This window comes from Astatotilapia calliptera, chromosome 10 (assembly GCF_964374335.1).
Source record: "Astatotilapia calliptera chromosome 10, fAstCal68.1, whole genome shotgun sequence".
NCBI lineage: Eukaryota > Metazoa > Chordata > Actinopteri > Cichliformes > Cichlidae > Astatotilapia > Astatotilapia calliptera.
Genome location: NC_137431.1, coordinates 16,462,883 through 16,483,747, shown reverse-complemented (window position 1 = coordinate 16,483,747; position 20,865 = coordinate 16,462,883). Strand labels below are relative to the sequence as shown.

At 39.0% G+C, this 20,865-nt stretch overlaps 1 protein-coding gene across 1 annotated transcript; it reads left to right on the top strand.

Annotated features, from left to right (window-relative positions):
- The first annotated feature begins 625 nt into the window (after positions 1-625).
- pitpnab (phosphatidylinositol transfer protein, alpha b) lies at positions 626-16,847 on the top strand. Its single transcript, XM_026182439.2, has 12 exons — positions 626-862; positions 6,191-6,221; positions 9,293-9,438; positions 10,502-10,593; positions 11,194-11,201; positions 11,694-11,768; positions 12,145-12,228; positions 12,342-12,419; positions 12,963-13,073; positions 13,921-14,043; positions 14,924-15,006; positions 16,390-16,847. Exons 1-11 carry the CDS (start codon positions 846-848, stop codon positions 14,969-14,971), a joined length of 813 nt encoding a protein of 270 aa, XP_026038224.1. The 5' UTR covers positions 626-845; the 3' UTR covers positions 14,972-15,006; positions 16,390-16,847.
- Positions 16,848-20,865: the final 4,018 nt, after the last annotated feature.

Below are 20,865 nucleotides of genomic sequence, written 5' to 3'. Positions count from 1 at the left end.
ATCGTGACAGCGATGACGCAGAGTGTTGCACACCCTTTAGAAAAACGGTTCAGGGAACCTCATTTTGCCCGAATGCCAACATGAGGGTTTTTTTTTAACTGCTTTGGGGTCTGCTGCCTTGGTTGCTAGCACAAAACACATTTCCACCCAATAAAGTCGAATATTATTTTACTCATACATACGTAACGACTCGCACCTGGTGAATTTCCGCTGTTTGTGCAGTGCGCACTTACAGGACAGGGAGGAGAGCCGAATAAAGACAGGTGTGAGGGGTGGGGCATGTTGTCTTCTGGGGACACCAGTCAAAACCCTACTCAGAGGTCAGCGATGCTTTACTGGTTTGTGTGAATAAACTTGGCACGGGTCCCGAGTGATGTTTGTTAATAATATTTGTTGAAAAAGTCTCTAAACGTTTAATGAGCGACGTTTTATGGCTTTTAGACCGCTTAAATGACCGTGCAGCTGGTTTCCTGAGGGTTGACTTACTTTTGTGTTTTTTTTGTTTCAAACACTACCCTATAATATGTTGGTGTCTGTGAGATGTGTTCTGTGGAGTTGTGGCTCTGTGGCACCACCGCAGACCACTCCCATGACGAACCATCGCTTTCTGTGTGTTGTGTTCTCTGCACAGGCCTCGGTGCTCTGCGCGTAACAGCAACGCCGCTCCGCGGCCCCGATCAGGAAGTGAATTTGAAGAAAATAAGCGACTGTGGAGGTAGAATGACATAGGGAGCGGGAGGTGGAAGAGAAGCAAGCGGAAAAAGAAGCGACTAACAGAGGGAAGAATCGACCTGCTTTCTGGACCTGTATTGGGCTGTTATCCCGGGATATACTGCACACAAAAAATGCTTATAAAGGAATAGTAAGTAGGTGTGTGTGCAAGTGAGAGAGTGTTCGAAAAGGTAACGTGTGCGCGTTTGCCTGTCTCCCCCGTCTCCTTTCGCACCGCTGACATTGTGGCCAGTCGCCCGACCGGGAAATTGCAATAGCGCGGCCAGGGTGATGTCGAAACCCCGCACCTGCTCGGTGTCCGTGATCATTTTTCATGCATGCAACACTCTCGCCACCCTGAAGTATTCGCGGAATAAACTGAGAGGGAAATTTAGCGGCAGCTGTAGTTGCATCAGCAGCCGGCGTGGCTGTGCCCTTCACATCCTGCATCACAAGCCATCAGCTGAAATCGGGAGGCTTTCACTGTGGTGGCGAACAGAGTAATTCCCTCCGCTGTAGTGCTAAAATGACGGATGCTCGAGAGGAGCTGAGGGACAAATGGCTGGCGTAAGCCGCGTCGTGCCAGCGTCCATCCCTGTTAGCCGCTGTGGCCATGTTATTGATGCGCGGTGAAGGTGAAACGACCGATGAAGCATTCCAGCATTTGCATCTAGAGGAATGGAGACAGTGAGATGGAGAATGACCCAGGGTGGATGGTTGATTAAGGAGCAGGAGCGGTGGGAGTGGGCAGGTAGAGGAGGTGGGCGCAAAGCTTGGGGGAGAAAAGGGCAAATGGCGAGGTTTTAATGCACCAGTTAGATGTTAGAGGATTTGGCTGCTGGGCCGAAAGGATGCAATGGCACACAGTGTGGTTTTGTGGCTTGAAATGGGGAAAAAAATTAAATTGACAAATTGTTTGAATGCGTTTTTGCGGGCCTCTGTGTAACTGACTGAGGCCTGCTCACTCTTAGCTGGTGGTTAAAATAAGGGCAAGGCCGATGAATGGCAGATGAACTGGGCTGATATTGTCCTTCAAATGGAGAAAATCCTGCACGTTTTAATCATCATTGTCACACAGACAGAATGTTGTTCCTTTATTTCTTTGCTGGTGTCAGTGTGCAGTGTGTATATTAGGTTTTTTGTTCCAGGAAGCTGATGTTCACCTGTTTAAAAAAAAGACACAAAAAAGAACGATGTGTGCTTCCTTTAGGTGTTCTGTGTTTTAGTAGTTTCAATGATATGCATCGCCTTTTAAATAAAAAAAAAATAATCCAAATACATTTGGGCTTTTTTCACATTTTTTATTATAAGCATGTTTGTTGCAATTTTGTGGCAAGGTCAAACCTGAACTGTGTGGCAGAAATATCTAAAAGAAAAAAAAATTCTGATCAGAGTCTCTCTGTCACTGGTTATTGTCTTGATTTGCCATCACATCCTCTACATTTAATCAATAAATGGCCCAGCACAAAAAGCACAGGATCAGAGTGATGGCATCCTAAAGATCTGAAGTGATTAGGGAGACTCTGGGCCTCAACAGCCAGCCTGGAAATTAATTAAATCAGTCACGATTAAATTCTAAATGTATTTACGCACTGTCAACACTCAAAGATGCTTGTACACGCACATCCACACACAGAGTTACGCACGCCAAGATACCATCATGAGGGTCAGGAGAAAAAGAACAGATCCATGTCCAGTTTCTGTAGTGCTCCTCACCTGAACCACTGACCTACATCACTCATGATCCACTTTTCTTCAGCTTAAGCACTTTGGCAGGTGTACATGCATGTAGCACCTGCTTTAGATTTTAAAAACCTGATTTTTTTTTTTTAATAAAAACCTGATTTGATCAAAGGAATAGAAGCAGGAAAAAGAGGAAGACGGAGGGAAAATAGATAAAGAGGAAAAGAAGAAAAGACGAGCAATGCAGGATGGGTGTTTGTTTTCTAAAGCAACAAAGTGACACCTGATCTTCCTGTCAAGACCATTAGACCAAGGAGACTTGCAGAGAGTAAGAGAAATATACAATCACCGGCCATTTTGTTAGGTACACATTGCTAGTACCAGGCTGGACTCCCTTTTTGCTGTTAGATCAAGGTGCTAGAAAATTTTCTCAGATATTTGGTCCAAATGGGCAAGCTAGCATCTAGGGAAAATTGATACATTAGAGTATCAATTATAGATATCAACAGATATGTGACCTTCTATTATTGATCACACCTAATTGCTGTATTGTCAGAATCAAATTGAATTTAGTTGCCAACTTGTCTCCATTCAATCTTTGACTGGTAGCAGACTGACTCCATCTTATGGTCGGTTTTAGTGACAGCGTTGATGTGCTTGACAGTCTCATTTTGCAGAAAAACATAACTGAAGAGAGATAAGCTTATCTTACTGGATAAAACTAATGTTGACAAGGTTTAACTTTGAGGACATAATTTGCATTTAAAAAGGTGACAAATCATGGCATATGTTATTGGGATACTCAGCGTATGACAAAATGTTAAAAATCACAGTTATATCTTGTTGCAAGTGAAGTATTATGACAATATTGTACTATGGGGTGTCTGGTGAGTCCAGCCTGTAATAGCATCATAGAGTTGCTGGAGATTTGTCAGATGGTCAGGTTGGCTGTGGTGTTTGAATAATGTTCAGATTGTATTCAAATGTGCTAATGAAACATCCCTCACAACATTACACCACTCGTTTGAAGCATTAGATGGATGGATCCATGCTATTATTTTGTTTACGCCAAATTCTGACCATCCCATCCAAATGTTGCAGCAGAAATTGAGATTCATTAGACCAGGCAACATTTTTACAAGCTTATATTGTCCAATTTTGATTAGCCTGTGTGAATTTTTCTTAATTTGAGCGGCTGTAGCCCTTTAGTATTAGACATGGTTACAAATGGTTATTTGAGTCAGTGTTGCCTTCCCATCAGCTCAAAGCAGTCTGGCCATATTCCTTTGACCTCTGGCATTACTACCCCCCCCCCCCCCCCCCACACACACACACACACACACAGAGAACTGCTGCTCACTGCATTTTCTCTTTTTTTGGACTACTCTCTGTAAACCCCAGGAGATGGTAGTAGGGCAAATTCCCATTATATAGTACTTTCTGAAGTACTCGGACCAGCCCCTCTGACACTAACAACAACGCCACATTCTAACTTACTTCTTTACCTTTTAATTTGATCTTCAACAGATCGCCTTAAATGCGTCCACATGCTTAAATGCATCGATAATCGCCCTGTGCCTGGGTGATGAGATATTTGCATTAACAAACAGCTGAAAAGGTGTATCTAACAAAATGGTCAGTGAGTGTAGAAGAAGCATTATGACTACTACATTTTCTGTTTTTTACACCGACAGTTAAATTTTAATATTTGCCTTAGGCACGCAGATATTTCTTTCACCATTTAAAAAGAGATGAGCAGTAATAATTTTAATGCATCAGAAAAAAACAAAACAATGTAACTGCAACCCTTGTAAACAAAAACAGAACTTATATTGGTAAATTCAAATCTCAAATGTTGTCATTTGACATTAGGGCCAGTCCCTGCCTTCTTTGCAGCATCTGGTCTACCGGTCAGTGTTTGGCTGGGACTCAGAGCCAGATTACACTCAGTGGCGAATGGGATGTAGGATTAAGTGAATTTGGGCATACCTCACACACTCGCAGAACAATCAACAAAGCTGCATACTGTACATGTGCATTCTGTGGTCTGGGATGCAGGAGGCGGTGCAGCATGTTTAAGCTGCTGCTTTATTGTGTGCAATGTAACAGAGCCCAGATGTTGTGTGTGTGTGTGTGCTTGCATGTTTGTGCAGAATGAGTTTTTGCTAAGATGTTGAATTCTGAATGTGTGTGGGCATCTGTGTAACTGTTAGCGTTGATGGACTGTAAAGTTTTATTTCTCCATACACATCGATGTGCCAGAGTTCTCTAATTGTGACTTTATTCATTATTCTTCATTGTACGCGATCTTTTTAAAAAAAATCAATATAAAATCCAAGAATGGGGTTATTTAATCAAAACAACAGTGCAAAGTTACATGTTGATTAATAAATTAGCATAAAACTATGAACTCATTAATAGATTACTATAATAAAAATAGTAGATTTTTCAGTATAATATTTGTATGTATACAAATATTATTGTAGCTTGTATAATGCAACATGCTATCTCAGCACTCCTAGTTGGATGTCTTATCATTATTTTTTAATGTGTCATTTTATCAATATGAGTGAAATGCAGATTTTGCAGGACAAGTTTGTTGGTGATGTGTGTATGTGGCCGTGTGTTGGGCTTCTGTATTTCCCCAGTGCTTGTTTTAAAACACAGTGATACAACAGAAAAAAATTAGACACAGCAGTTATTGGAAAAGGCAAAACAAAAACAGCAGATGAACCAACAAATGCTGCTTGTATGAGAGAAATCTGATGTCTGTTTATGTGAATTCAAGTGAATTTGACTGTTTTCGTTCACATAGCCCATATAAACATTCGGGGATTTATTTGTAACTAAGCAACAGCAAAAAGATCATGCCTTCTTTTTTTTAATGGTTCAGTGATACGAGGGTCACATTTAAATACATTAAATTTATACTAAATGGGACTTTTAATATTTTATTTTTTTCCAAATGTCTCATATCCATCCACACAAGGATAGATTTGTTAGATTTGTCATTTACTTCATCTTAAAGAATAACTTCTGAACAACTTGTGTTATACGATGAATTGAAGTTTAGCTGCTGTCACATACTTTGTATAGTTCAGTACTGCACATCCAGATAAAGACTATTATCCTTTGCTCACACGGCACAGCAAAAAGGGTGTGTATATGAGAAAAATTGGTATTCCAATAAATATTAAGTTGAATAGTTAAACATGGCTTCTCATGTTGTCAGCTTGACATTTTCACAGAGGAAGTTCATTTCCCGCCAAAGGCACAAGAAAACACCTTTCTGGGGATTTGTACTCAGACAAGTTCAGTGTGCTTTACAAGGGCAGTTAAAAAAAACTCAACAGAGATTCTGAGAAACTTGAATTGTTCCAATGTAGCATGAAAACAGCAAAAGATCTGACTTCACAATAGCAAAATTGTCCATTTCCTATGAGAAAACCCTATGAGGAAACCTGTGGTGACAGTGGGGAGGAAGAACTCACTTTTAAAAGAATGAGCCCAAGTCTCCAACATGCCCCTGAGTCTGTCAGGGGCATGTTGGAGACTTAAGCTTCAACTGTTACATCACAACCAAAAACATTTTGAGTTTTTAGCGCATTAAAAGAAGCATCTTAAACAGTTTAAACAGAATCATCTGGATTTTCATGTCTTTTTTTGTTCATCATATTTGGTGTGAATGGAACTGTGCTGCATGTCTGCCCATTGTTCAGTATACATTACAAGCACGAGTTCAGGAGTTTTAGTGTAACATTTTGAGTAATTTCACGTATTCTTCCCTCTTTTCCAGTCGAGTGATTCTTCCTATTTCCGTGGAAGAGGTAAGTGCTATCTCAGTATATTTCAATGTGTGTAAGTGTCTCTGTGTGTTAGCGAGATTTGCTCAAGGCTCAGCCTATGTTATCTGATTTTTTTTTTTTTTTTTTTAGCTCTGTTTCCTCAGAAGCTGTGTCAGTAAAGCTCCTCTTCTTTGGATTGTTTTGTGTGTTTACATTTTTGATGCCCACATGTTCTAACACATTTTTCATATATCCACACACATCCAGCCTGCATAGGAAAATCCAGCTTAAGAGAATCTCTTATCTTAGATAGACCATTGAATCCACACAGTATTTCACTGTCCTTACACTCTGTGTCTGTGTCCATCTGTCGTGTCTTGTCATCACTTCCATTGCAGTCTGCCTGTCTATTCAGGCCTGCATTGTAAATGAGTCACCTGAAACTGCTTCCATGACATCACGCTTACCCCCCACCTCCTTTTTCCTCTGCCTTTATATTTTTGGAAAATTAAAGCAGTCTAATCTACTTTTGCTAGAGACCTATGACTAATACTGCGCATTTATTACAAAATATTTAAATACATTTAAATCACTTAATCTTACTGTAGCTTAAAGCATCGGTGTGAAGCACCAGTGCGTGCTCAGACGCTGCAGTGTGCCACATAAACGCCAGATCAGTCACAGGAATTCAAGAATTCAAATCGGAGACTTGACCAAATCATACTGTTTCATATTTTCGTTTAAAATCAAAACCACGAAGCAGTGGAATGAGAAATAAGTAATGCTGATTTCCTCCGAAGGCGTTTTCAGATTTAAATGTTTCTTCTCTTAACTGTGTCTGTTTGTAGACATTATCTTATTATCTCCAATTATATCTCTTAATAATCAGGCAGATTTCCTCTAAAGCACAAGAAGTGGACACTGTGTCACAAGCAGATGCTGAAAAAGTACTGAAAAGGAAATATTTGAGTTAAATGTGACAAACCTAATCCTAAAGACAGTTAACCAACTGAATCACATCCCTCGAGCATGTCTGTTTCCTTCTCTAAATTCAGACTCTCTGAAACAGCAGTCTTCAGTTATTTGCCATTTCACTGAGTGAAACAGTGTTTTTTTTTTCAGTGAGACTACTGACTGTCAGAGCCTGGTGGTGGTAAAACCTCCCTGAAGAGTTTTGCTGAAATTGAATTTCCTGTCTGCTAACTTCTTGCCAAGGGCCACCGTTTAAGATAAAGCTTATCAGTACTTTATTTGCATGAAAAGTAGAAAGTTCTGGCGTAACTGGACAAAGACTGATCCCACAAGGCAAGGTCGAGTTATAATTGTCCAACGCTGTTACCCAGGAGGCTTTGCTGTTCCTGCATCCCGTTTTTTCCGTGGGTAGCTACAGTATCCATGCCTGTTCAGAGGGAACCGTCTCCAGTGTCCATTTGGCTTTCCAGTTTTTTTTGGTTTGTTTGTGTTTTTTCTCAGCAGATGTGTCTAGTCATTGAATAAACTCTAAGAAGCAATCATGGTCACACTCACTGCTTATTTAGAAAATGTAATAGTTTGCATATTTCAAGAAGGTCAATTAAACCTCTGTGGCTCATTTCATCTTTTTTTTTTATTGCGGCTGCTGTTGCAGAGTAATCCTTTTTTTCCAGATGAACAAAACCAACTTTCTGAAATCTAAAACATCTGGCAGTCACAACTCATCACTATGTTTTTGCACTGAACAGAGTGATCTGTGGGTACCTAAAGATGAATCCACCCCCACATGCTGGTCTTGTTACACTCAGCAGAACTAGTGCTGCGAGATGAACCAAACTTATCTTTAAACATTTGGCTTCCATTCACCATCCCCATTCATTTCATAGCTCCTGCTCTAATTATACGAGGTATCTAAAATTACTACCTAAGTCATGACTTGCCTAAGGCCTCTCACTGGACTACCAACACCAAATTTCAGAGAAGGCTCATCTTTGAGCTACAAAATGTACCGAAGACAGACAAATCATTTGATAAGGGAGAAAACTAAAAGTTGTTGACTACATAAAAATGTAATATAAAGTGCAATGTTTTAATGTTAAAAAGTCAATTTACTAAATTTACTATTTACTAGCTTTAGAGCCAGGCAGAGGCAGGAATTTTGCTGTTGATTTACTGTACACCAACATTCACTGCCTGAAAGTGAAGTGAGATCTTGTCTACCATGCTCACTTAAGGTTCATGGAGTGACAGGGGAGCATTAGATTACCACTTGACTCCATCGTGAGATGTTCTGTCAAGCTTAGTTATTTCTGTGCCCTATAAATGTATGTATATGTATACAAACGTGCCGTGGCAGGCGCAGCATATTTCTTCAGCCTAAGCATGAGTTTTTGTTGAGATTACCGCAGATTGTCAAATCCTCTTTGTTTCCTGCTTGCCAGGTTTTGCTGACCGCAAGAGAAACTTGCATTGTGTGTAAACACATAATCAGCGTTTTCATCATTTGAATTTAGTGAATGACACAGAAGTGCAGGAAGTCATACCTGGCAACGTCTGAATACAAAGAATAACTTTTATATGTCTCCTGTTAAAAGGTCAGAATACATAATAAATCAACTTGTCCCATCGTTGCGATGTTGTAAGCGTGTCTGCGTTCTGGTCCAGCTTTGTGCAGAGGTTATATGTGGATTAGAGGTGATTAAAAAATGAAAGAGCCATTGTCCTGTGCTTAAACAATCACATGCATACTTGGGATCAGGGAGAGGGGGGTGAGATGAAGACAGAGGCGTGAGACTGAGAAGTCGTGAAAGAGAAAAACAGTCGGGTGCGACATAAAAGTAGACAGGATGAAAATAAAATGTGGAGAGCAAGCATAAGTATATGGGAGATTATGAGAATTCAGGAAGAAGGAGAGGAATATGGAGCAATCAAGGAAAAGAGCCAAAGAAAAAGATGAAATGCACATGAAAAAATATACCTGTGTTTCACTGCGAAAGCGCTCTCATCTGGGTAATAATACATTGTAACTTCAGCATGTGTTCTTTTAAGGTAGACTTGAGAGGAAGTAGCTTTTTATTTGTCCCTTTAAGCCATGTTTTTACATCAATCCAACTATTTTTATATATTTTTGTTTTTTCCAGTACCAGGTTGGCCAGCTGTACTCTGTGGCTGAGGCCAGTAAGAATGAGACGGGTGGAGGAGAAGGAGTGGAGGTGCTAAAAAATGAACCCTATGAGAAAGATGGAGAGAAGGGACAGTACACACACAAAATATACCATTTGCAGAGGTAAGTATTTGTACAACAGGTTTGCAGTGTCAGACGATGCAGAAGAAGAATCTTGCATTCGATTCATTCATTTTTCTATTTCATATATTTGTACGTCTATTATCCCGTTACTTCAAAGTCTTAATTATATTTACTTCAGCTTCATTATATAAAGCAGCAGTTAACAACAAGGACACCATCAAGAGCCCTAATAATCTGATGATACCCTATGAGCAAACTCTTGGTGACAGTGGAGAGGAAAAATTCCCTTTTAGAAGGAAGAGCTGTCTGGCAGAACCAGACTTAGGGATCGATTGGAGAGGAAAGAGAGTGCATAAAATAGTAACACAGCATAGCATGCAAACTGGCAAATAAACACTTGGGCAGTGGAGACATAATCAGTCAATTATAGCAACACTTAGCACTTCCCACCCCAGAGAATATTTCTCGTGAATCCCAAGTGGGAGCTGGTTTCACAGGAGAGAAGCCTGATAGCTGAAGGCTCTGCTTCTTATTCTACCATAGTAAGCCTGCACTCTGACAGTGGGATGCTTTACTGGGATAATGTTTTACTATGAGGTCTTTAACATTTGGCATGATCATTCGGAACTTAGTTTGTTTAGAAGGAGAAATTTGATCTCTCATTCCAGTCCATGTTAGCACTGTCACTGCAGTGTTTTGGATCAGCTGAAGGCTTTCCAAGAAGCTTTTAGGAAAACCTGATAGTAAGGTTGGGGTTCTGGACTGTTTGTTAACCTACAAAGATCTAAATATGCTGATAGCACACTGATGCATGTAAATAAGCTACCAGAAGCAACCACATGTAGTTTCTGCCTATCAAGGTTTTAGTGCTTTTGTTGCTTTAGATCTTTATAGTGGGCATTCATATGTATTATAGCTATTCATGTTTATATTGCAAAGCTAAATCTAAAGCTTAATATAAAGGACTTGGTCAGGTAAAGGAAGGTTTTGCTGTGATGCTTAAGACCTCCAATATGAGAACTTATAATGAAGTTAAATAACTGAAATAAAAATGCTTTAAAATTAACTAGGCTTGTTTTCTCTTCACTCCTCTGCCCTGCAGTAAAGTGCCATCATTCGTCAGAATGTTGGCTCCAGCTTCAGCTCTCAATATCCACGAGAAAGCCTGGAACGCGTACCCATACTGTCGCACAGGTACGACACACATACACGCAGAGACACTTTATACCAGCACACAAAATGCTTAATCTCTGTGCTTTTGGTAATATTCATCACATAAAATACAGATTTGATTTGTGACATTTATCAGAATCACGTGTTTTTGTAGCTCAGGGATGCCTCGCTCAGTGGATTTTATTTGTGAAAGAAATATACCTTTTTTTTTGTTTAATAGGGGTTTAAGATAACTGATTTAAATAATGGCGCACACTCTTGCTAACTGTGTGTCTCTGGGTCTTTGTCACCTTGAAAGAGTAGCTGAATAATTTACTGTATGCCCAGAGAGAAGAGCCGTGCAATCACTCGAGCCTTTCAGGCTGAGATCACACACAGCCTGCCAGTTGCCAGACAGCCATCTGTCACACAAACACACAGAACAGGCAAAGGCACAACCTGTACCTACACACACACACACTGACAACTGGTGTTTAACAATTCCTCGTGACATCTGTACATTGTCCAATACTGTTAATGCGTATTGGTAGTGTTTCGTAGTGTTTTCAAATGTTCCTCAACTCAACTATTCTTGTGTTTCTCTCTGTCTGCTCCTGCGCTGTCTGCCATCGGGCTCTGCAGTCATCACTGTAAGTATGCGTGTTTACTTTGGAAATCGTGTGCGTTGACACAAAAGACACCTCAAACCTTGATGCTGAGAGAGAGAGAGCGAGTTAACCTGAAAGTTGAGAAAGACATGTGATCTATTTCAGTGGTGAAGCAGCAGGCGTAGTCAGACACCATTACTTTGTGTGTGCTTCATGTATTACTCAAGCTATGGGGACCTAAATCTGTTCACACAATATGGAGATGTGTTCTTCTATTGGGGCGGGGGGCTCCCTATTACAGAAATCATTAAAAACTTTGATGAGGACATTTTTGTTAAGGTTAAGTTTAGAAATGTTTAATTATGATTAAGGTGATTAGGGTTACAGTAAGTTAATGTAATGTCCTCTTAAGTCCTGGATACACAGCTGTATGCGCTGGTGTGTGTGTGTATGAGAACAGGAGTTAGGTGATATTTTAAGATCCTTTGCTTACTCTTCCTGTTTCACTCAATTTTACTTGTGTTTTCTCTGCAGAATGAGTATATGAAAGATAACTTCTTGATCAAGATTGAGACATGGCACAAACCTGACATGGGACACCTTGAAAATGTAATTATTAATGGCAATAATGACCTTTGGTGCTACATGCAGCAAGTTGAATGTCCATATTTTGAGTGGAAACAATGCAGATGGCACAAATGTGGTTGGGTTTTTTTTTACAAAATGTTTAATTTATCGATGGTGAGGTTTATAGTCTATTTTCCTCTCCTTGTGGTTGTGTTTTCTGTTGTTTAGTGGTTTCCTAATCAAAATCTGCTTCATAATTCTTATTTGAAATCCAAATTGCATCCCCCTTTTGTAGGTGCTCATATTTACTGGGACAGTGCTACTATACATGCATAAATGTAAATGTTATGTTATTAAAAAGCTATTTTATTGCCTTCAGACACAGTATCTAGTTTTGTTCTCTCTGTCTCTGTTTCAGGTACACGGTTTGGATGCCGAAACCTGGAAGAAAGTGGATGTAGTCTATATTGATATTGCAGACAGAAGCCAAGTGGAACCAAAGGTGAAAACATCACCTTAAAATCAATGAGACCATCACAGCATCTAGCTTTCATACTTACGTGTCACCTTATACATGTTGTTTATTGTTGGGGGGCTTTTGCCATTTTTCTTCAGGATTACAAGCCTGAAGAAGATCCTTGCAAGTTCAAGTCAGTGAAGACAGGACGAGGACCTCTAGGACCAGACTGGAAGGTGCAGCTTTTTTGTTGTAAACATCTCAGTAGGCAGAGGCACATTTTTCAACCACTTTAATGTTAATCACTGATGTGCAAAATACAAAATATATTTGCACTGATACTTGTTGCTTAGCAACTATGATGTTTAGCCAGTGATGCCTGATCTGTGCAGAACAAAATTTGGTCATATGCAGCAATATAATGTAGCCACAGCTGCTTCTAAGGACATTAGGGTCCTGTCTTTTATCAGTTTTTCCTGAGTGGTTTTATTTAGTTGAATGGTTTTAGAAGCCAGCCCTTATTTACAGTTAGTATATATTATAGTGGATTTTTTAATCAATACTTTTAGTTTTAGAGCCTTTTTATTATTGTCAAAAGGTGTTGGAGAAAATCAGGAGAAGTGATGACCTCTGGATTTCTAAAACATTATTTATAGCCCTCAGTGTATCTTTATTGATTAAATATTAGTTGAATAGAGGCAAAGGTCCAGACATACAGATGTGTTATGCCTGAGGAACATTTGGTAACGTAAAAAAAGAATGTGTTTATGTACTTGCAGAAGGAACTGCCTAACAAGAAAGACTGCCCACACATGTGTGCCTACAAGCTGGTCACTGTCAAATTCAAGTGGTGGGGCCTGCAAAATAAAGTGGAGAATTTCATTCAAAAGGTTTGTTGAGAGGTTTTTTGTTTTATTTGCTTTTTACCTTATTATCATTTTGACACAACCAGGAAGCTACAGGTGATGGCCTGCTACTGAGGAGGGTTTATTGATAAAAAAGTCATTTACATTGTTTATCCTGCGGGACATATCCTTTTTTTCCTTCCTTGACAATATCTGTTAATGGCTGTTGCACCACGGTGTGTTATCCTTTGCACACATACAGTAAATCCTGACCGCTTGAGGTAGTAATGGAAAAAGGCACCACTCACTATCATGTCTTGACGCATGCTCATTCATCCAGGTAAATAAATACCAAAAGACTGATTCTGTTCACCTTGATGAAGCATTTTTAGTGGGAGGAATGGTACTCCGTGAATTGTACTTATGGCCATTGATCCATGGTCATTGATCAGTGGAATTTGATCAGTGGTTGTCTGTGAAGGTTCTCAGTCAGAAGGTTGATCAGTGGTTGTTGATCAATGGTCATTACAATTTGCTTATTAATGATCAAGAAACTGACCTCACAGCCCATTGTTCCTTCAGTGGTGCTGGTTTCAGTCGTTATGCAAATGTACTGTTTATAAGATCAGGGAAACCTGGAGTCAGCTCAGACTGAAGAAGTCACTTGAATGAGTGATGAAATGTTTCTCCCAATGAAAACTCTACATCCAGATGAACAGAATCAACCTTTTGGGACTAACTATCATGTTCCACATGTAAGCTGCCAGGCTCTCCGCGATAAACGGGGTAAAAGATTGGAAACAGGATGAAATTACACATCTCTTACGTTAAGAAATCCAGCTCCTTTAACTAATCCATAACTTTTCTCTTTATTGTTTCTGTTGTCTCACAGCAAGAGAAGCGTTTGTTCACTAATTTTCACCGCCAGCTGTTCTGCTGGATTGACAAATGGATTGAACTGAACATGGAAGACATACGTCGCATGGAGGAGCAGACACGTAGGGAGCTGGATGAGGTAAGCCAGGCAAGATTAAATTGAACTTGATACAGTGTATCTTTTAATGTTTTCTACCACATACCAACAGTTCGTTTTCCCCTATCACCTCCTGCAATTCTTCTGTGGGGACACAGAAGCGTTCTTAGGGCAGCCATGAGACATGGTCGATCTGGCGTGTTCTGGGTCTGCTGCACAGTTTTCTTCTAATTGGGAAAAGACCTTGACTGTCTCTTTTCGATGTAGAGTTCCTCTACATGTAGTCTCTCTTAGTCCCTCTCATAGGATGATCACAGACACCCCTTAAAGCAAGCTAGTTTATGCTGCTTGTGTATTATTCTTTTGACCAGGATCAACCAGTAGATATGTAGCTTTGCATCCGTCATCAAAACAACAGACCTGTACAGCACTCAGCTGTTGTACTGGTGCTGTACCATATTTGCCTGTCATTCTGTCTCACTCATGAACAAGCCCAAGAGGTACTTGAACCCCTCCACTTAAGATGACACCTTAATCCCAATCTAGAACAGGAAACCCAATCTTTTCAGGCTGAAAACCATGACCTCAGTCTTAAAAGTGCTTATTCCCTGCTATTTAACACTTAGTACAGACCAGGTCAAGGCCATGCCACAGTTTGATGAAGCCAACACCATGTAAACACCTTGTTATAAGTAAGGCTATGATTGTAGTCCTTTGCAGACACACACACAGACAGCTGTGGAGCAGACAGACATACTTTATTATACTACTTCTGTCTGCTTGGAAGATGCAGTTCTTTCATATGCAGCAGCTCAACTTCTGCGTATTTCACACACATATTTCGTTGCCTTGAAATGTTGTGATTACTAGACACTAAAGCAAACAATTAAAAATTTATTGTGTGATTTTTCTCTTTTGTCAGATGAGAGTGAAGGACCCTGTGAAAGGGATGGTCGCTCTAGAGGACTGAGGCTGTATTGGACCGTGAATGCTGCTGCTCATCAGGTGAAGTTATTTTTGTCCTTTGTGTGATTGTAAATTAGTGCCATGACATGTTAATTGGAATACTGAATTTTTTTCCCCAGTCTAGCTGCTCATTGTAATTTCCCAAATCCAAGGTGATGTGTTCAAATTGTTTGCGTTGTTTGACCAGAAACCTCAGTGTTTTTTTTCTTCCGTAGTTAAGAAATTAATCAATTAGCAAAACCTTTGTCTTGTTTTAAGCTAAACCTTAGTGTCCAAGAGCCCTTTAAATGATCTCAGATATCAGTTACAGTGTATAAGTAACAAGAAATTGCAGCCAGTGAATGAAGTTATATGGTTATTAGGGATCACAAATGTTGGATTATTGAATCTAAAACAGCAGAATGTGACCTTAATAAGTCGCCAATTAACACATTTAACAGGCTTTTTTGTTGCTAAATTCTTCACTCTGATTATCGGCTAGTTCACATGCATGTTGTTGCTGGAAATGAGGTTCACAAGAGCAGGCACGCTTGAATTCTGAGTACATTTGAGAAAAGCATCCAACTAAATTTACATATATATTTAGTTACATGCTAACTAAATAGTATGCTTTTAGCATGCCACTAACTGCATGCAATTTATTTTAGCATGCAATAAACAATAAAGCAGAGGTGTGGACTCCAGTCACATGACTTGGACTTGAGTCAGACTCGAGTCATTACTTTTATGACTTTAGACTTGACTTGAAAAAATGTTCTAAGACTTGTGACTTGACTTGGACTTTTACACCAGTGACCTGGGACTTGAATTGGACTTGAACCGGTTTACTTGAAAAGGCTTGATATTTCACCCCAAATCTAAAATTTAACACGCATATTATGTAGAAAGTGTGCGCCATTAATTCAGTTCATTCATTCATTTATTCAAACCACACTCCATACGTATGTGTGCATGAGCTGTAGCACAGCCAATCAAATTAACCAGATTTTTTTTAAGAAGGAAAAAAAAACGCTCAAAAATGCTGCAAGGAGTTATTTTTTTTCAGGTACATAAATTATGAAGTAGTCAACACAAAACCGAAATGCAATATGCAAAACATGCAAGAAGAGAATCACAGAATCACAGACAGAGATGGAACAACTTCTTTTTTTTTTTAAAGACTCAAAAGGACTTGAAATTCAAAGTTTCAGACTTGTGACTTTACTCGGACTTTTACACCAGTGACTTGAGACTTGACTCTGACTTGCCTGACATTACTTGAGACTTGACTTGTGACTTGAGGATAAAGACTTGAGACTTACTTGAGACTTGCAAAACAATGACTTGGTCCCACCTCTGCAATAAAGGAAATTAATTGTTTTTTAGGCAATTAAAAAAAGCAGACAATGTAAGTGATGACTGTCTTTCTGTCTTCTCTTTTAGATCAGAATATCCAGACACCAGCGGATTCACATCCTCCTTTTGTCTCAACCAACGCAACATCCGACCGGCCGGTCCAAAGCCCACCTCTTGCAGTCCAATTTGGTTTCAGGGACCTGGACCCAGTAAACTTCCAGTTTTCAGCTGATGTTCTCCGTCCTTCCCTCCTCTCACACTCATCTGTACTTTTGGTTTCTTTTTTTGATCTAGTGTCCCCATGTTAATTGCTCTGAGGCCTCCAGTAGCAAAATTATAGATCTTGTCAGTCAGTCCTCTCTTTCTGTCTAAATTGTTCTAAACTACAGAGAATAGTGTCATTTATCTCTGCAATTTAGGATTTATTTCTATTTAGGATATCCCAGTAGTGTATATATAAAGTATATCGGAGAGTTGAATAATTGTACTGAAGTACATATATATGTGTATATACATATATATATATATATATTAAAAAAAAACAAGATTTTTAAAATGATTCAGTACATTTTCTGAGTGGATGTTTATTTTTTTCCAGATCAAGCCAAGCTGTATGCTCAGTGCTGTGTTGCTTGTTTGATCCTTTAATTTCTTCTTTTTTTGTCATTGTATCTCCTTTTCTCCATTTGTGTCATGCAGTGTTTCCCTTTCTTATTGAAATCGATTTGCAAATCTACAAATCCCAGCTGCAAGGTTGGGATTGTGCTAAGAGTTTTGTGTTATCTCTGCTATAAATCTGACCTAACAGATACGATTTTTGCCCCCGTAAAGATGTTGACAAGTTCATTAGCTTTTCTGCTGCTTTGTGAATGTGTGTTTGCATATATATATATATATATATGTGTGTGTGTGTGTGTGGTTGTGGCAGGGCTTAGTGGTGTGTGTCTTTGTAACATTGCTAGGTCACCAAGTTTTTCAGCTGTATTTTTCATGCCTCTTTCAGCAGATCCTCCCCAGTTTCATTTGGCTGTTCGGGGTGCTCGAAATTGCCGTAATTGAAGATTGTGTCTGAATAAGTATAGAGTAATGCATATAAATAGAAATACAGAGAGAGCAATAGCTGAGAGGGGTGCTGGTAAAATGTGTCACCCTGCAAAATAAAAAATATAGAGCAGACAACTGGAACAGTCATAAACAAGTGTAGGCCTGTGTCTTTTTTTATTCTTCTGTTGGTGACCTGTGCTGTCATTCTGCATCAGGTCTTGCCTTGTCATCCGTTGTGTCATCTTCAGTGGATAAATGGTGTTATCCAGCAATAGCAATAACTATCATGACACACTGGTCTCTCCTTGGTCATTGCAGTTTTAGTAAACTGGAGCGCCTCAACTCAAGAGGGCTCAAGTTGCTTACTCATCATTAAATTCCATGTTTATTGTCTTTGCATGGGTTGATTTCTCTTGTGGGATCTAAAGGTTGCTATTTAAATTTGTGTTTTGTTTTGGAGGGGATTTTTCTGGGTGTATGCATGAGTGTGAATGTGTCATGCAGGGTAGTGAGTGTCTTTGTAGAAAGTTGATCCTAGTTACAAACAAGGAACAAATTAAGCTACAGCGGGCACTATTTTGTTTTTCTTCTTGCTGGTGTTTGTTTGGCCTCCTTTGCCTTCCTTCCGTCCTGTCATCTACTTCACATCCTGCACATGTTTTAACAGTATGGAAAGCTTAAAGAGAAAGCAACAGGTAACGAGACAAGAAAATGATTATGGACATTTTGCACTAACAAGCTAATATTAGTTCATGTAAAATAATTTAGAAACTTTAAAATAATAGATAAATAAAGCCTATTTTTTGTAGTTTATGCACAATCATTACTAAAGTACAATAATGCATACTTACTGAATTTTGTAGTATAAATATCAATTTCACTATTGGGTTTTTCATTTGCAATTACTAAATAAACATGGTATCGATCAAGTACTGTCATCAGTCAAAATGACGTCTGTCCCAAGCATTGCAAGAATTATTTCTTCCATTGACTCTTTAATTAGGATAAGTTATTTGCAGAAATTCTTAAAAATGCAAAAGTTTTCTGGAAGACTTCCAGAAGTTACTCTCATGTTAAGCTACATTAATCTAAAGGACTATTACGCTGAATCTGGTTAGATTCAGGTTTTCAGTTTACAGGGAAACGTGGAGCTGAATTGGCTCAGCCCTAACCCTAATTAACAAGAAAGGTAAATGATTGACAGACATTTGAGCATTGTCTTTGAGCCTAATCTAATGTGCACACACATTACTGATGAATTATTAAAAGGGACTGTTCTGAGGATCATTATCAACCTTGTGAACTATAAATTTTAAAAGGATAATGTTTGATCTTTTTATGTTTGCATATGCCAGATTACTTGAATAAGGCCATCGTGGCAAACATTTTTCTGTTGCCTCCTCTTTGACTCCAAAACACTGGCCCTGGATATTCAATCCCTGCACCTCTGTGTCCATCAAGTGTCTCACTCAGTGTCTGTGATGGGGCTACCAACTGATTCATGGAGGTTTGTGGATGTACTGTATGTACTGACTTTGTAAATAGTAAATAAATTATTGTAGATGAACACATATATATAGATCAGACTGTCCTGCCAAAGCCAACAGCACACCTCTTAACACTTGATCCTCTTAATTAATCGCTATCTACTCAGCATTACACACCCCACGCTGGCCACAGGGTCAGAAAATGTTGAGTTCTAGTTGCTGAATTTAGTAGTGGTAAGACATTTTGAGGAATATTGTCAACTGTAGTCATAAAAAGGCATTCTTACATATTGTTATAGATGTTTAGGCTGCTCAAGTGAAGCAGAACTTCACATTTGGAGGAAAAAATAAGAAAAGAGCCTGTTTACTATTTCCTGTCTTTCATTATTCCCTCACAGGTACCACATCTCATTGGCAGGACAGTGTATAAATATATATTTTTGTTCTGAATGTTGTACCTCTGTTGTCAGTCTCTGAACTACACTGACTTCTCTCTGCAAAGGAACGGCAGCTTGGGTCACTTCATTGATCCACATAATTAGCTGATGGCGTCGGCCCTTCGTGACGCCGGGGCACGAGTTAGACTTTGCCCTCCTGTGGTTAGCAGTGGGGGAATCGAGGGGAAATTATTCTACATTTCGGAGCAGCTTCAACTGGGTGCTGGAGTGTTGGAGCTTAAAGCTACACATGAGAAAGGACAAAAATATGTGGTTGTTTGAGAACAGATACTGATGTTTTTAAAAGTCTGAACCTACAAACTTGTGAGAGAACGTGGTTTAACAGAGACAATCTCATAGTTATCTGTTGTTAGATTCCTCGATTTATAATCAGAGTATGAAACCAAATGATTCCATAATAATCCCAAACTGTTTTTAAATCGTTAAATCTCTCTTTCTCTCTCTTACTTTCTCTCTCTCTCTCACTCCTGTTAACTCGTCTCCTGTTTTTCTTTCTTTTATTGTGAATTTGTGCCTTTTTGTCATTTTATCTTCTAATAACACTACTGTACATTGGAGACATAAAGAACTAAATAAAAAGAAACAAAGCAACTGTACATAAGTTTGATGTGAATGCTTTTTTTAAAATTATTTTAATGGATGTCATCGGTGTGAGATTATTTAAACATGGAAGACAATGTATGTTTCCTAAATGCAAGGGAAAAGTGACAGACAGACAGACAGTCAAAAAACGGTTCAAATATAAGCTAAAAAATGAACTTTGACTTGCCTTGGCAAAATAAATCAAAACAGTTGTTGAAATCATCAAATGTTAATTAAAGCTACAAAGTATGACTTTTGAATATTATTCTTTGGTGCCCCTGGTGGACCTATAAAACACACAGACAGCAGACACCACACACATACAGACACAAACACTGTAGGCAGGGTAGAATTAATCAGGCTTTTTGTGGCAAAGATTACTTTAAATCCTGATTATGAGGCAGAGGATGGGCTGGGGCTGAGAGCTGCTACATATTTTGTTAGATGGTGATGAAACTACACAGTGTATGGATGTTTGAGAGGGAATATTTGACTTTACTAATGAACCACTGAGGATATTTTAGCTTATCAGTAAAAAGAAAACTGAGCTTACTAGTTGAAATATGAATGAAAAATTTATTTTGGTTCTTGAATCTAAAGATCAGAAAGTATTAATCAAGTTTTATGTTGTGATTTTGTTTGTTTTAATCTTTGTGTCTGTTCTGTTGATAACCTTTCTTCTTTCTTCCTATAGATGGCTTATTTATATCATGCACAACCATCCTGCAAGACCACAAAAATAACAGAATGAATCCCCGTAATTAAAGCATTACGCAGTCAATAAAATCCTTATAAAGTAGCATTTTAATGTGTAATGCAGAGCACCTTTCACATTCCATACTGTTAAGAAAATGAAGGATTGTTTCATACAAAGCAGGCTTTAGTGAAGCAAATGCCATGTCAATAAACAGACATGTCTATTCATAAACACTTTCTCACTGGGTTGTTAACCAACCTGGGATAATAGCTTGATCCGATGTTACGCTTAAGTC